Below are 17,316 nucleotides of genomic sequence, written 5' to 3'. Positions count from 1 at the left end.
CTGACGTACAGTCGTTTCTGTGTTTGTGAAGGTCAGTTTACTGTAGCAGCCATTTTTCATTGGCTTGAGTCCAAAAGTTAATTAGTTCTAGAGGGACATCCAATAATTACTTTCTAAAAGTTTAATTCCAATCCTTTTTATGATTCATGATGTATTTTGCTAACGATACAAACAAACAACACATACAGAAACATTATCGATGTGCCTTTGGCGGCAGCTTATAACCATCAAAGTTGAGTTCTTTAAAAGAGACTGAACAGAACTTTGCTAATTTTAAAGTAAACTTGTGGATTTTGTTTACTTTTCAAACTGTAGATCTTTATTGGTTAAACAAATCAACAACAACAAACACCTAACAGTGTGCGAGAGTCGTCATGTTCTGTCCAACAATGGAAGTCGGAAGCATCTTCTATTTGTTGCAGCCTCGGACACCCTGGTTCAAAACAGGTTTCAGTAACAGCAAACAATTAGTTTAAATAAAAAATATGTATAGTACATGTAAAAAAACATTAGTAGTGATTCAATGAAGATGCATCCAGATAAGATGGAAACAATATTATAACACATTTCTTTAACAGAGAACACTCACCGTGTTGATTTGGAAGGTGTTACAACCTGTGAAAAGTAAATTAAAAATTTTTTAAAAAGCACAATATAAATTTAAATGATATTTCTGGCGGACAAAGACTGATTTTCTGACTGTGTAGACTAGTTTGTTTTATCATCTTTAATGTGTTATTTGAAATAACAGTTTCAACTAGAAAGTTCCTGGAGAAACTTTGACTGGGACTTCCATGTTGCGGCCATTTCAAATTTTTGATTTGACAGTACTATGTACTATACTATGTACTATGTACTACAGTACTATGACCTTGTGTACATAATCTCTTTCCATCACATGTACCACATGTGGTGCATATGACAATAAAAAAACTCGGACTCTGCTCTATGTGTTGGGGTTTGCTCTCAGTTACCTACCACCATACGAAATTTCAGCGTACGGGTAATATCTCTAAAAATGGTCGATTTGTAGTATTTTTCCTTTTTATCTCCGGCAACCATCTTGGATTTTTGATTTGCAATCAGAGTCTATTAGGGATTGTTCTCAGGTACTAGTACACCAAATTTCAGCTGAATAGCTCTACAAACCTCTGAGTTATATCCATTTGTGGCCATCTTGCATTTTTAGATTTGAATTCAGAATGTGTTGTGCATCGCTGTCAGGTACCACCGTGCTGAACTTCAACTCAATATCTTTTAAAATAGCTGAGTTATCATTTGTTTTCCCTTTGTGCTAAGGTAGCCATCTTGGATTTTCAATTTACATTAGGAATGTATAGCAACTAGCTCTCAGCTACAACCATGTAAATTTCAGCTCAGTATCTCAAAGAATGACAGCGTTATAGTCAATTTTGAGTTTTCTGAGGTAGCTGTGGCAGCCATCTTGATCCAAAATGGCTTCAAAAGTTAGTCAACGTTTTGTTCAGAGACCTCTTCGTTCTATGCGTCACTGTGGAAGTTAGCTGTTCAGAGTTTAGTCAGTTTTTCAATGAGAAAAATTGCGTCTTTGTTTGCAAATTATGCCGTCGTGGTAACTTGAAACACCAATAAAAGTAATAGCACACATCATGGTGTCGAGCCGGTCATTGTGGTTTAACACTCTGACCTCTGGTGTACCTCAGGGATTCATTCTGGGGCCTGTTCTCTTCTCACTTTACATGCTGCCATTAGGACCTATCATTGCACGCCATAACTTGTCTTTTCATTTGTATGCAGATGATCTGCAAATCTATCTGCTGGTCACTCACAATTCCTCACTCAGCCTAAACTCTATTATCAGCTGCATCAAAATTTTCTCCTCTTAAATAATGATAAAACTGAATGGATTTTATTTGGTGCTTCTGGTAATTCTTGTAACATCTCTCCCAATGTAGGTTTTCCGCTCCCCCACTCCAACCAGGTAGTAATAAAATCTAGGAGTGGAGCTCGACTGTACAGTAACTTAAAGTTAGATAAACAGATCAGTTCTGTCGTGAAAGCAAGTTTCTTTCAGCTCCGTCTGTTTTCTAAAGTAAAGTCACTCCTTAGCCGTAGTGATCTGGAGAAGGCCATCCATGCCTTTGTGAGCTCTAGGCTCGATTACTGTAACGCCTTACATGTGAGAATTAATCAGTCTTCTATCTACCGTTTACAGCTTGTACAAAACTCTGCCGCTCGCTTGTTGACTAACACACTTACGCATGAACGAATCACTCCTGTCTTTTCATCTTTACACTGGCTCCCGGTTCAGTTTAGGATAGTTCAAGCTGCTGCTGTTTGTTTTTAAAGCTTTGAATGGCCTTGCACCGCTCTATATTTCAGAACTTTTGAAAGTCCACCAGCCCAGCAGAGCTTTACGGTCTGCCGGTCAAAATCTGCTGGAGGCGCCTCCATCAAGGTGCAAACAATGGGGGGACCGGTCGTTTTCTGTTGCAGGCCCAACAGCCTGGAATACTCTTCCCCATGAGCTGCGTGCCATCTCTGATCTGGTTCTGTTCAAAGCCAAATTGAAGACCCATTTATTTAAAAGGGCTTTGGATGTTTCAGTATTCAGTATTTTTCATCTCCTTTACTTCCTTTTATGATGGCTGTGTTTTAATTTGCTCTGATTTATTGTGCACTGGTTTTATTTGCATTATTTTGTAAAGCACGTTGGTCAATGCAAGGCGTTGGAAGTGCTATATAAATAAAGTTTATTATTATTATTATTATTATTATTATTATTATTATTATTATTAAGACTTGTGAGGGTACACATTGTGGATCAGACCACATTAAAGTTGAAGGTAGAGTAAGACGCGTTTCAGGTGGATAATAACAGGTGGCTGTCCTGATGCTGCTCAATAATCCAGGTAGATAAATCTAACAAGGTTGAATCAAGTCATCTGGATGGATTCAGATGATTTCTTTGGTCTGAGGCACCTCAGCCCGAAGAAATCTTTTGGATAAAAAATTAAATGTTTCAACAAAGAATAATCCGTCCAGAGGACCTAACTCAACCTGGTTAGATTCAATTATATTAACGTGAAAAATAATAAAACAGCTTTGTTTCTGTCATATCATGATTGATTTACCACATGAGTTAGTATTAATGGTATTATTTGGTCTATGTTTCATTTATATTTTATTGTTTTGTTACATTTGTTTGTTCATCTTATCGTCATTGTAATTTAGGAATTTCTTCCTTTTCTCAAAGTTGCTCAGCTTCAATTCCACCAGAGACCTGGTGGGAAGTAGGAAGACTGTTCAGTAAGCGAGGTGACAACTCGCTCGTAATCCAGAAGCAAACTGAACCTAATCTGACCACCGTTAGTATAACAACTGTGGGATCACACTGTATGGTACCAAAAAGTTAACCAATATTGTTCTGGTGAAATCAGCAGAAATTTAAAGTGATGTCTCTACAGCTGCTCCTTGTGATGTTTAACTGCACTGAATTTGTCTGTTTTTCCAGCTGAAAAACACTGATAAAGACATAAAATATTGTTCTAAAATGTCTCACATGCGTAGTTATACAAAATGTTGCTCTGTTGTTACACAAGAAACACACAAAAACAGGTTGAAACTAAGAGAAAGGTTTGAAAGCTCAATCATCCAGGTCACAAAAACAAGTTAAAACTGTCCAGATGACAGGAGTTCACCCTTTTTTGTCAAAACTAAGAGAAACAGTTTCTCTTAAGAGCGACTTATATAAATAATCTTAAAATGTTACTTACATGCGCTCTTCTCCAGTTTTCCATTATTGCACTTGACCACAGAATAATTTGGAAAAACATATACGTCTTTGCACTTCATCTGCTCTGTCTTGCCATTTTTGATGGATTTAACTCCAACATTTATCAGGTCAGGATGTTCTGCAGTGTTGATCTCGCAAAAATCATCTGTACAAAATAAATTAATAAAACATTTTCTCATTGGATTAGATAAATTACTAAAATAAAAACTGTTAGTGTTGACTTGCTCTTACCTCTGCAGGTGGGGATTTCAGACCACTCTCCGTTACTCTGACACACCACAATCTCTGGACCCTCCAACTTATAAAAGTATCCACAGGTGTACTTCAGATGAATGTTTTCATGTTTGTCTTGTTCACCATTTGGGACTTGAGGGACTTTTCCACAATTCTCGACTGAAAATGAAAAAAAAAAGCTTTTAATTTAAAAAAAAATCAAATATATTTGTAATGATTCACGTTCATGTCAAGTCATGCTTCAGTGCACCTGGCATCAGATTATCTGATCGCCTTGTGCCTGAAGAAATCCAGTTCTGTTCTCTCTGTTTATCGACGCTCTTCATGACCACGGATTCCTTGCTTTTGCCTTACCCACGACGGATAACTTCTGCCCATCGCATTTCTGGACCTCGACTCTCGCTCTGCCTACTGACCACTGACTCTTGCTAAACCCCTGTGATAAGTGTTGCCTTTTCTGCCTCTCTGTGAATAACCCAACCTGTATCTTGACCACAATCTCAGACCCCAGACTCTAGGAGTTGTGAGTTTTCAGAACCAAGCTCCACGAGCTGAAGAGGAAACCGCGGTAAAGTGAGCCTCCACTCCTCTGATGCCATCGCAGCCGCTGCATCACGACCCGTGATCAAACTCTGCAGGTTAGTTCTGAGCCCCTCACGTTCTCAGTCTCAAGATTATCTCAGTCACAAACCTGCAGAGTTGCAGCTCACGTCCTTCTGGGGCCCCCTTTTCTTAAGTAGTAAATAAACCTCTTCATTCAACTGTGTTGTGGTTGAATTTCCAGGTCCCCATTGTGAATCCTTACAATATTAAGTGTAACATTTTCAGCTCACAGTTTCTCCTCAGAGAGGTCTGATTCACTAATAAATGAGACATGAGCTTGACTTTGCTCTGTGACCTGCAGCTACTCGAAAGAAATGCCAATAAAGAAGGCCTCTGTTTGATTTAAATACTTAACGGCAAATTAGATGCAAATAAAACACAGATTTGTATATTTACTTGGTACAAAAGGAGGTTTAATGTCGTCTTCATCAGACATGGAGCTGGAAGGAGGTTCTGGAAGACAAAGCAGAAGCATCTGTTAGACTGATGTTTTATTATATGAAGAATTTTTTTTCATGATCAGGACTAACTATTGTAGTATTTTTAAATAACTAAACTATTTTTATCTCATTTACAAAAAGCAGCCTTTTTTCTCAAGAACGCAATTTTTGTTGCAAAAATTATTTATGTTAGTCAGCACTCTGTCACTATCACGACACTTAGAGATAAGCTAGATGTGTTGATTAATGATGATTGTTCCAATTTCAGTGCTGTCCTGATTTCTGATAAAGTATCTTTATTATTTCAAAATGAGTTTTGTTATCTAAAGATCAAGTCATAAAAGTAAAATTCTAAGCATGACTTCTCCTAGCTTTCAAATATATATATTTTGCTCTTTTACTTTAGCTTTGTTTCTGTAATATAGTAATGTTAAAGAGTTTTTAAAATATATGTTTTTCTAAATATGTAGAGCTGTCTTTTGTCAGATGTGTAGATGTATAACTGGACTGATAAAATGGTTTTAAGTGATTCTTAGTACAGCTTTATGGGGATGTTCAACTCACTGCACAATATGTTAGTTTTTTTTAAGCAAAGTTTATATTATCTAAAACACATTTTACAGTGATAGTGTAGTGGGTCAACTTCAGCTGGTGTGATGTAACAAACCACTCCATGTTTGTTCTAACAAGCGTGAGAGCTAAAGTTTAGAGTGGGCTGGGAAGATGGAAGGAGTATTTTGAGAAGCTAATGAATAAAAGGATAAAAGAGAAAGAAGAGTAGAGATCATAGAAACTGTGGACCAGGAAGTGGGAAAGATTAGTGAGGGTGAAATCCAGAAAGCTCTGACAAGAATGAAGAAGGGAAGGCAGTAGGACATGATGATATACCAGTGGAGGTTTGGAAATGTCTTGGAGGGATGGCAGTGAGGTTTTTGACTCATATATTCAATGGCATATTTGAGGGTGAGAAAATGCCTGAGGAATGGAGAAGAAGTGTGCTGGTGCCCATTTTTAAGACCAAGGGTGATGTACAGAGTTGTAGCAACTACAGGGGAATTAAGTTGATGAACCACACGATGAAGATCTGGGAGAGAGTTGTGGAAGCAAGACGTGACAATTTGTGAGCAGTAGTATGGTTTCATGCCAAGAACGAGCACCACAGATGACATCTTTGCTTTGAAGATGCTGAAGGAGAAGTTCAGAGAGGGTCAGACAAAAACTTCTTTGTGTCTTTGTGGATTTAGAAAAAGCATATGACAGGGTGCCGAGGGAGGAGGTGTGGTATTGCATGAGGAATAATGGAGGGGCAGAGACGTATGTTAGACTGGTACAGGACATGTATGAGGACAGCAGGACAATGGTGAGATGTGCTGTAGGAGTGACAGATTCAAGGATTCAGATTCAGCTTCAAGGTGGAGGTGGGAGTGCATCAAGGATCGGCTCTGAGCCCCCTTCTTGTTTGCTCTGGTGATGGACTGACAGGTCCATACTGGAATCCCTGGCAGGAATTCCCATGGACTATGATGTTTGCAGATGACATTGTAATCTGTGGTGAGAACAGGTAACAGGTGGAAGATAATTTAGAGAAATGGAGGCATGTACTTGAAAGAAGAGGAATTAAAGTCAGTCGTAGTAAGACAGAGTACATGTGTGTGAATGAGAGGGAGGAGGTGGAACAGTGAGGCTACAAGGAGCAGAGGTCACAAAGGTGCAGGACTTCAAGTACTTGTGTGGTGATATTGCCCCTAGTGGTGTGTCTCTGTCCTGTTTCCTCTCGTGTGATTTCCCTTTTCCCACACCTGTGAGCCTGACAGGTGTTTTGTCCTCATCAGTGTTTGTATATAAGTCTGTGTCTTAGTGCTATTCCTTGTCTGGGCATCGTCTTGTATTCTCCTGGTAATCCTCCCGAGTCCCTGGTGTTTTCCTGAGTGCCTCCTTGTGATTTTCTACATGTACGTTTTGCTCCCTCGGCAGCCGTTTATTTTTGTGTTATTAAAAGTGTCTTCTTATTTTACCACCGAGTCTACCCAGTCCTGCTTGCATCCTTGGGTTCTACCTTTAAAAACCAACACAACAATCACGACAACTTGTGTTCCACTGTCCAGGAAAATGGGGAGTGTGGTAAAGAGGTGAAGAAGAGAGTCCAGGCAGGATGGAGTGGATGGAGTGGATGGAGAAAAGTTTCAGGAGTGATTTGCGACAAAAAGGTGTCAGCAAAGGTCAAAGGAAAAGTTTACAAGACAGTGGTGTGACCAGCTATGTTGTATGGTCTGGAGACAGAGACATGGACAAAAAGACAGGAGAAAGAAGTGGAAGTGGCAGAAATGAAGATGTTGAGGTTCTCCTTAGGAGTGACAAGGATGGATAAGATTAGGAATGAGATCATCAGAGGTAAAGCACAGGTTGAACAACTGGGAGAGTGAGCATTTTTTTATTCTACATTATTACAAAATAAGTCAAAAATCGTTGGGCTGAAATTTTATAGGATTATAATCTGCATTTTTGGACCATATTCATACTACAGCTAAAAGTTAAATACACTGCTCACAAAATTAAAGGGAACACTAAAATAACACATCCTAGACCTCAATTAATTTAATATTCTCATTGACAAACTTTATTATTAGCACAGTGGAATTGATTGAGAAGAAAATAACACAAAAATTATCACTGTAAATCAAAATGATTACACCATGGAGATCTGGATTTGAATTCATACTCAGTATATGTTTGGATAACAACTAAACAAGGGTCTGAGTAATTATAGATTTAGACTATATGCAAAATTTACTGTCATTAAAAAAATGTTTTCTTGGTCTCCATGTGTTGGATAGCCTCCTTGACATTAGAAACTTTACTGATTTGGTTGATTTTTGATCTGGAATTAGCAGAGTATCCTTGAACTACAACTTATAATTTGTTATAACATTTCGTGAACTCCAGTTGTATTTGTGGTATGATTTTACAAAATGTAACAAGATTCTTGGGTTAGAATTCCCATTGCTGTTCTTTTAAGTACCATACATGTGAATAGCTTTAAACAGAAGCAATTTTACTTCATAGCCCAGCACATTGCTCACTTACTGCACAATGGGCCTTCAGTCCAGGTTCCATTATTACAAGAGATGGATTTCTTTGTGTTTTTATCCTGTGTAACATATCCATCTCTACACTGATACTCCACTTCTGAACCCATATCAAACACCTCCTGGTGTTTCTGATGAATGATGACCGCATTGGGAATATTGGGTGGTTCTCTGCATGCTGTTGGACTTTCTAAAAATAAGGAGGGAAAAGTAAGAAGAGAAAAATATGCTATACCAGACGCTATATAAATAACAAACTTACTTTCACAGATAGGCACAGAGATCCATGTTCCATTTTTACACTGAGGTGAGTTTTGCTGTTTTTTGGATACATATCCTTTGTTACATTTTATTTCAAATATTTGTCCATTTTTATAAATAACACTTGAGCTTTGGATATTCTTTGCATTGGGAATTGTTGGTGAAACGCAGGCTGTTTCGTCTGAGGAAGAAAAAAACTTGTATGAGTTTAAAAAAAACATCATGTCATAAGACAGAAGTTAAGACAAACCCACGTTTGAAAAACAATAGAATTTTTTTTTTTTTAATTTTCATTTTAAGTCAACCTACACATTTGTAAAGGCTTCACATAATCAGCAGATGTAGCATGCTAGCATTTTGACACAAATTTAGGGTGATATTTTGAACAAAGTTACAACTTGCTATAAGCACAATAATAATAATAATAATAATAATAATAATAATAATAATAATAATAATAAGCTGAATTTTGAAAAAAAAAAAAAAAAGAGTGTTCATTCCAATCTGTAAAATATTTTTTCCTTTTTGTTAAAACAAATATAAAAAAAAAGAAGAAGCTGCAAGCAAAACTTGTGACCACATACTATCTAACACATGCCTTTGTTTAATAATAATAATAATGTCATCACAATGTCAGCACTGTATGTTTCCATACAATGGCGAAATTAGTCTCTGCATTTAACCCATCCACCACCAGGTGGTGCAGTGGGCAGCTATTGAAAGCGCCCGGGGGACATTTTGGGGATGAGATGTGCTGCCCAGAGACGCCACGTGATGTGCAGTGACTGGGGATCGAACCTGGGACTTTCGGGTTCCAAGCCGGCTGCCCTGCCTCTACACAATCTCGGTTTACCTACAGAAACAGCAGAAGGTGCTGAAAATATGTAAACTATGGCGACGTACATGGTAGAATGGTTTGGGGAGAAGTCCTATAATTTTGATGCACAGTAGTCCCTCAATTATCGTGGGTGTTTGGGACTATGCCACCAGCGATGAGTGAACAACCGCAAAGTAGGGATAAAATAGTCCAAGTTCAAGTTCAGTTCAAGTTCAGAAAAACTTTGTCTCGACATGTGCCAGGCTGCAATCATACTCCTCACCTGTTACTCCCCATCTCCCTCCTTAAATAAACTATTTAAATTTAAATACTGTAACATTTTAAATAAGCAATCCATACAGCATGAATTGTTTATTAAAAATATTTCTGTATCTAAATTAAAATTGTAGAGAAGAGAAGTGCAGCAGGACATCAAAGGATGTCACACAGCTTCAGCTCTACAGAACGGGGCAGAAATGTACTTCTTGATCAATTACACTGAAACGACTGAACATCAAGTTCTAAAATAATTAAAAAAAACTTTTAACACTTTTACATTTTGTGATGACGATGATTTGACGATGTGACAGACTTTGAATTTTAAATTGGAAGACAAAAGTCCATCGGTGCATCTGGACAGCAAAGGGTTAACCCTTCAAAAAGTCGATGCAGGAGAAATGTGTGTGCTTGGCAGAGGAGATCATGATCTGCTGCAAGAGGGAGCTTTCCCTTGCACTTTTGGGCTGCACACATGGTGCAAAATCATTTCAAAGAATTTGTTTTAAATAAACAACTCATGGCTCATCCATCAATCAGTCAATTGTGTTATATCCAATCTTACTTTGAAAATCCTCAATATAGCAAATCCGCAATAAACGAACCGTGACGTAGCGAGGGTCTACTGTACTGGTACATATGTGTAATATATAACATGTTTTGTTGTTGGACTTTTGTGTAAATCGTGGCTTGTTTATAATGAATGCCATGTTCAATCAAAAGGGTGTGCAGGAGTGCACATGGCTCCAAGACACCTTAGACTGCAGGTAGATGGTAGACTTAATCTGTGGCCTTATGTTTTGGACACTTGGGTGAAGATGTGCTGTTAACTGATTGCCACCTGATGGTGAGTTGGATCAGACTGTGGAGGAAAATGCTGGACAGAATCAGTAGACCCAAACTTGGAGTATTGTTTTGTTAACATTTATTTATCTTATTTATCAATATTTACCACATGACGCAGTGTCCTTGAGCAAGACACCTGATCCCTAATTGCTTCCCAGATGCTTAGCTGCTCACTGCTCCACCTGGGAATTTCTCAGGTGTGACGGGTTAAGCAGAGAACCAATTTCATCATTGCATGGGAACATACAATGATGACAACACAGCACTTCAGGGTTAGAGATTGTTATGTTCTGTGGTAGGATTGTTATTGCATAGAAAGGACACTAGAGGGCGGTCTAAGACTGTTGTTAAAATGTACTGTGCTGAGTGTCACGATGAAGAAAACGAAAAGTGAAAGTAAACAGGAGAACTAAAGCTGATCCACGTGTCTGCTTAATTTTACTTTATTCAGTCTTGCAACCCACACAACATTGGCGACAAGGATATCTATTTCTGTGCCTTTACCTGCTCTATTTCTGCCATGACCAGGGGAACAAGCAATATCATTTACAACATGGTTAAAAATGTTTGAAAACTACATATTGGTGATCGCAGCGTGGGAGGTGGCTGGCCTGATGAAAGAAGGCACGCGGTTCTACTTCATGCCTTGGGTACGGAGGCTCAACGGCTTTTCTACACCCTGCCGAACACTAGAGACATGTTTGTTGCTGCTATTGCCGCTCTAAAAGAACAGTTCGTGCCGAAGGTGAAGTCATTACTGAACGTCACAAGTTTCGACAAAGAGCAGAGAGGCCCAATGAGATGGTAAACCAATTCTTAGATTATCTATGTGAGTTAGCTGTTGCATGTGATTTTGGAAACATGGAGGAACAAATGCTATGTGATCAACTGATCGAGCGTGTTGCTAACACTCGCATAAGAGACGGATTATTACTTGAACCAGACCTAACGCTTGCTAAAGCTACTACATTGGCGTTGCAAATTTAACGTGGATTAAGGGATGTTAACGTTCTCTCTGATGCTACTGCTGCTGGCGCTTCTGCTCCAGTGAGGGCCGTACAGAAACAATCAAAGCCAAGCCGTCACTGGGATATGAAGAAGAAGCTGCCACCGAATCCTGCTCCTGCCACGGCTTAAGCTGCTGGTAACCGTTCCTGCTTTTGTTGTGGATCTTCTAATCACCTTGCTAACAAACCTTCATGCCCTGCTTTTAAAGTGACCTGCAACAAGTGTGGTAAAGTGGGACATTTTTCACGAGTATGTCATTCAGCTCAAAAGGAGGTACGTGAAGTCGTCATTAATGAACCCACAGTTCCTTACATGAACAATGCAGTACAAGACAAGATCCTCTGCACAGTTCAAGTGATTGCTAATGGACAATGTACAGATGTTGAGCTGATTGTAGATATAGGCTCATCTGTTTCCATTATACCAGAGAACAATTACTGCACCTTCTTCTCAGAATGTGCCCTAACTGAACCTCCATTAGCTCTTGTTACCTATGCAAAAGAGAACATTTTTGTAAAACTGTGCTTAAAAGTTACTATTTCTCATGATAATTATTCTACTGTAGGTACTCTTGTTGTGGTAGAGTCAGGTGCTGCTCTCCTAGGCTTAGATTTATTTCAGGCATTACGTATGAAACTCGAAGGACGAAAAGTTATAACTACTATTACCCCTCCTACCTCTACTGTTCAACCTGCTGTGCCAAAGACTGAACCAGAAAATGTTCCAGAAATGTCAATTCAGGAAGTAGGCTATGCCAAAAACTTCATACACAAAGTACACATACTGCCAAATGCTGTTCCAGCGCAACAAAAACTCAGGAGACTGCCATTTTCAGTGAGACAAGCTGTTTCAGAAGAGTTCAACGATCTCCAAGATAAGGGCATCATTAAACATATTGATGCTTCGCCTTGGGTTTCTTCCATAATCGTGACATAAAGGAGAGATGGTGGAAAGCCACGCGTGTGTGCTGATTTAAGGGAGCCAAATAAAGTTGTTGTTGCTGATTGCCATCCTTTACCACATATGGATGAACTGTTCTCAAATCTACAAGGGGCTACTGTTTTTTCTACTATTGATTTAACATCTGCCTACCACCAAATGCCTCTGCATCCTGAAAGTGGTGATATTACTGCGTTTATCACTCATGATGGACTTTTTCGTTTCTGCAGAGTTCCGTTTGGCTTAGCATCTGCCCCATTTGCCTTTCAAAAAATTATGTCAATCAGCCTTGCAGGTTTGCCAGGCGTACAAACACACCTGGATGACATCATTTGCTACAGATCTACACAAAGAGAACATGATGAAAATTTAAAGAGAGTGCTTCAAGCCCTGACTGATGCTGGACTCAAACTTAACATGCAAAAATGCAGGTTCAATCAACCTTCACTCAACTACCTGGGTCACACCATTTCAAAAGAAGGTCTTCAACTGGACTAGGACAGAGTCACTGCTGTGATCCATGCTCCAGCTCTGCATGACACGTCTTCTCTGAGATTTTTCCTTGGTCTTGCATCTTGGTACAGTAAGTTCATTCCAGGTTTTGCAGCTGTTACTGAGCCACTTCATGCAGTGCTCAGAGACTCCACAGACTTAAACTTCAAGTGGACAGTGGAAGCAGAATCTAGCTTTACCGCAGTTAAAGAACTGATAATCAATAGTCCTGCATTAGCTCTGTATGATCTTGAGTTGCCAACTTATGTTAATACTGATGCTTCTGATTATGGACTGGGCGTGGAATTGACACAACTACATTCATATCAAAGTAAGAGAGTTGTCGCTTTTGCATCCAGAACACTTTCTCATGCTGAACGCAAGTACTCCACAGTTGAACGTCAAGCTCTTGCCTGCGGGTGGGCTGTGGAAAGGTAGAGACCCTACCTCTGGGGTCGTCGCTTTGTCCTTCGTACAGATCATCAAGCACTTACAACCTTACTCACCTCCAAAGGTTCTGGACGTGCTGGACTGAGGATCGCCAGATGGTCAGCTCGACTGCTCTACTTCACATATGATGTCACTTATCGCCCAGGACATCAAAACGCCACTGCTGACTGCCTTTCCAGTCTACCACTTCCTGCTGCAAATGAGGCTACAGAGGAACCTGACATGATTGCAGCTGTTTTTAAGGAGTCACCGTGTGCCATTTCTCTTTCAGAGTTCACTACTTCCAGTGAAACCTGCCCAGAACTGTCACTGCTGCGCAACCAGATTCAAAAAGGTTGGCCCAAATGCAAACAAGGTCTGCCCGAGAACCTTACTTCATATTTTCAGGTACGAGACGAGCTGTCAGTTCATGGTTCACTGATAATGAGAGGGACTGATCGACTAGTTGTTCCTGTTTCATTACGTACCAGAGTTGTTGATTTAGCACATGAGGGACACCAAGGAATAGTTCATACTAAGCAGAGACTGCGTGAACTGTTCTGGTGGCCACAACTTGACAAACTTGTAAATTCTGTCATTACTTCCTGTGTTAACTGCCAGTTCAGTGATAAGGTAGCTATAACTGCTCATGCTCCACTTACACCAGTTGAATTACCCAGTAAACCATGGGAAAAAGTTGCAATAGACATTACAGGCCCATTTGAAAATGCTACATGGGACTGCCAATATGCTATTGTACTTACAGATTACTACAGCAAATGGCCTGAGGTTGCAGTCGCCTCTACTGTACAGATGTCATCATTTGCTTTTTAGCCACTAAGTTCAGTAGGGATTGTAATTTGATGTATCTTGTCTCAGATAACGGTTGTCAGTTTACTTCTCAAGCCTTTACTAACTTTCTGAGAGAGGGGGAGATACAGCACTTAAGGTCTAGTGTATACTACCCCAAAGCAAATGGTGCAGTGGAGAGATTTAACAGAGTACTTAAGGACTGCATACAGACATGTGATAGAAGTCACAGCTCATGGAAAGACGCTGTAACAGAGTTCCTGCACAACTACCAAGCTACTCCTCATGCAACCATGGGAGCAACTCCATTTGAGTTAATGGAAAAACAGAAAAATGCGCACCACGTTAAACATACTCCCAGTGGCACTGAAAAGCAAAACACACACCCAAATCAAAAAGAGGGTGAAACAAAAGCAGAATAAAATTAAGGAATACACAGACAGGAAGATGCGAGCTAAAACATCAACAGTCAAAGTGGGTGACACTGTTTGTGTTCGCAGACCTGCCCACGTTCCCAAAGGATCTTCAAGATTTACAGAACCACAGACTGTCATGAAGAAAGATGGACAAAACACATATTTAATAAACGACGGATGCAAGTGGAATGCTTCAAAACTTGCACACTTCCCAAAACAAGCTTTAACTGGCTCAGAACAAAACAATGACACTGCGCTGGATACCTTTGCACTTCCTGGAAACATTAATGAATCTGTTGAATTTAAAAGAAGCCAGAGATCTTGAAAGGCACCAAGATGGTTAACAGCTTTTGTAAAATAAGGTGAAAACAAAATGTAAATTACTGCTGTTCAGACTGTTACAAGTGTTCTTTAAAACCAGTAAAAATGTACTAGTGTTTTGCTAAAGTACAACACAAGAAAATGTTATATATTGTGTGAGTAATTCCTTCAGAGAAAAGGGAAAATGTTATGTTCTGTGGTAGGATTATTATTGCATAGAAAGGGCACTAGAGGGCAGTCTAAGACTGTTGTTTAAATATACTAAGCTGAGTGTGACATGAAAAAAATGAAAAGTGAAAGTAAACAGGAGAACTAAAGCTGATCCACGTGTCTGCTTATTTTTTTACTTTAATTCAATCTTGCAACCCACACAACAGAGTCAGACTTAGTAAGGGTTGCTCGTTCTCTAATCGTAACTTTTATGGACAGAATTTCTTGGTGCAGCCGTGGGGTGATAGGAGTCCAGTTTGGTGCCCTTGGGTTCTAATGTTATTTGCAGACGATGTGGTCCATATGACATCATTATGCCGTGATTGCCAGCTCTCACTAGAGTGGTTTGCAGCATTGGCATGAAACCAGTGTGTCCAGTGCTGTGTCACATTACTAACAACCAAGACACTCCTGTGCGTTTTTACATTTTTATCTAAAGCACATATGTCAACCTCAAGGCCTGGGGGCCAAATGTGGCCCTCGTCGACATCTTTTCTGGCCCCCAAGATAACATGTTAAACGTAAAATACTTTTTTCACTTGAATTTTTTCAGTAATCTTTAATTATGATGTCAAAAGTACAACAGAGAACATCGAGTGAGACCAATCAAACTCTTTTTTGAGGAACCTGCAACCAAGAAAATATGTTGGGTATCTAACTTGATTAATGTAGATTCTGAAACCAGCCCTTAGTTTGAAAAAGGTTTTAATTTTGGCCCCCTTTTGTGAGTGAGTTTGATACCCCTGATCTAAAGGTACACATTTAAAGAAATGTATCAACGGTTGAATACTTTATCAGGGTATTTTTTATTGGGGTATTTTTGAAGTATAGTCATTCCATGTATACACTGGATGGATGAATGACAAAAATGTTTCTTTTTGGTTAAAATTGCTTACAGGTAATCAGTCAAAATTGCAGTATATCTTGATTTAAAAGGCCTTCTTTTAACCTCATGGAATCACTTGAAAATGATTTAGTAAAAGACTTACCAATACACTGTGGATCATGAGACCATGTACCATTTTGACATGTGATGGTTGCCCACCAGCCTTCCACTATAGGTTTGTATCCATTATCACAGGCATATGTGATGTGTGTTTCATGAGGATAGGATTCCTGCACAGGGAGACAAAACCCTTTGTCCAGGCTGGGAGCACTACAAGGTTTCTGTGCACTTTGAGCTGAATACAGAGGAAAAACGTGTAAATTTCAATGGGAAAATATCCTGAGACTATTCCGATATCTCCATCAACAGATATTTATTCCACTTACCATGCAGCTCTCCAGGAATCCACAGAAGAAGAGCAAATCCAAGACACCTCAACCACATGTTGTCAGAAACCAAACTACAGCAAGAAAGCAAGGTTAAGAGCTTTGTTCAAATCAGAACCAGTTAATAATTAATTATCTGGCATTTCCCGCAAAAAGATAAAAAGTGAAGAAAAAGTAAACAGTGCATTGAACTGTCACTGCTGTCAACACAAGATGTAGAAATAGGTACATTTTGCATGTTGCTTAATTGGGGTTTATAAGAAAAACATGAAAATAAAGACCAATACTTTTTTACTCTTTGTAACAGTGAGAACTCTAAATGACAAGAATAACCATTTTAAAGAATTATTTTTGTATTTTTTAATGTATATTATGTTTAATTTAGCAAGTGGGAAATAGCCACATGACCAGAAGTCAATCATTGTTTAATGTCATAGAAATATTTATTTTAAAAAAATCCAAGAGTGTTTACTGTCCTGGTTTGAAACTAGGGTCCTGGCGTGTTAAGATCAGCTTCAACATTTTGAAATAACAAACAAATGTTAAGTCACTAAACACATTTTCTGTGAAGCACCCAACTGTTTTCAGCTCTGACTGTAATTCTGATGATATTACTCTTGTAAAGTATTTTCAGCTGTGTTTTATAGTTTTCTTCATGACTACTGTATACTGAAGTCAACTTTTTTTAATACCACAATATAAAACAACACTGGTTAACATAAATATTCATCTGACCTTCATTTTTACTTTTGTTTTACCGTCCTTGTGCAAAATAATATGTGTAGGTATCCTTTGTATTATTTCTTGTTCTTGTAAACATTAAAGGCTCTATTTTACTGAGATGTGACTGTTGGGAGACTGTTTAGTGAAAAAAATCTCTCAAAATAATAATAATAATAATAAAACATTTTCAGCTACAGTCTCACTGATGTTTGAGTGGCCATTTCACCATGTATCCACTTTCTGAGTGGCAATTTTTTGAAACCACAGATTACTTTTATGTGCACCAAGAATACTGCTTCCTTGACCATGCACAATACTGACAAAAATCTGTACAATGACGCTGCTAAGGGGTGACATG

At 38.9% G+C, this 17,316-nt stretch overlaps 1 protein-coding gene across 1 annotated transcript; it reads right to left on the bottom strand.

Moving 5' to 3' along the window:
* Window positions 1–296: 296 nt before the first annotated feature.
* On the bottom strand, window positions 297–16,305 carry LOC119414511 (complement factor H-related protein 1). Its single transcript, XM_037681606.1, has 9 exons — window positions 16,236–16,305; window positions 15,953–16,144; window positions 8,401–8,580; window positions 8,137–8,328; window positions 5,009–5,065; window positions 4,007–4,168; window positions 3,756–3,920; window positions 590–615; window positions 297–433 (listed from the first exon to the last, which is right to left on the bottom strand). Exons 1-9 carry the CDS (start codon window positions 16,291–16,293, stop codon window positions 410–412), a joined length of 1,056 nt encoding a protein of 351 aa, XP_037537534.1. The 5' UTR covers window positions 16,294–16,305; the 3' UTR covers window positions 297–409.
* Between the last annotated feature and the right edge of the window lie 1,011 nt (window positions 16,306–17,316).

Source organism: Nematolebias whitei, chromosome 9, assembly GCF_014905685.2.
Source record: "Nematolebias whitei isolate Nwh7 chromosome 9, NemWhi1, whole genome shotgun sequence".
NCBI lineage: Eukaryota > Metazoa > Chordata > Actinopteri > Cyprinodontiformes > Rivulidae > Nematolebias > Nematolebias whitei.
The sequence above is the reverse complement of the archived record's forward strand: the minus strand, read 5'-3'. Positions and strand labels throughout refer to the sequence as shown.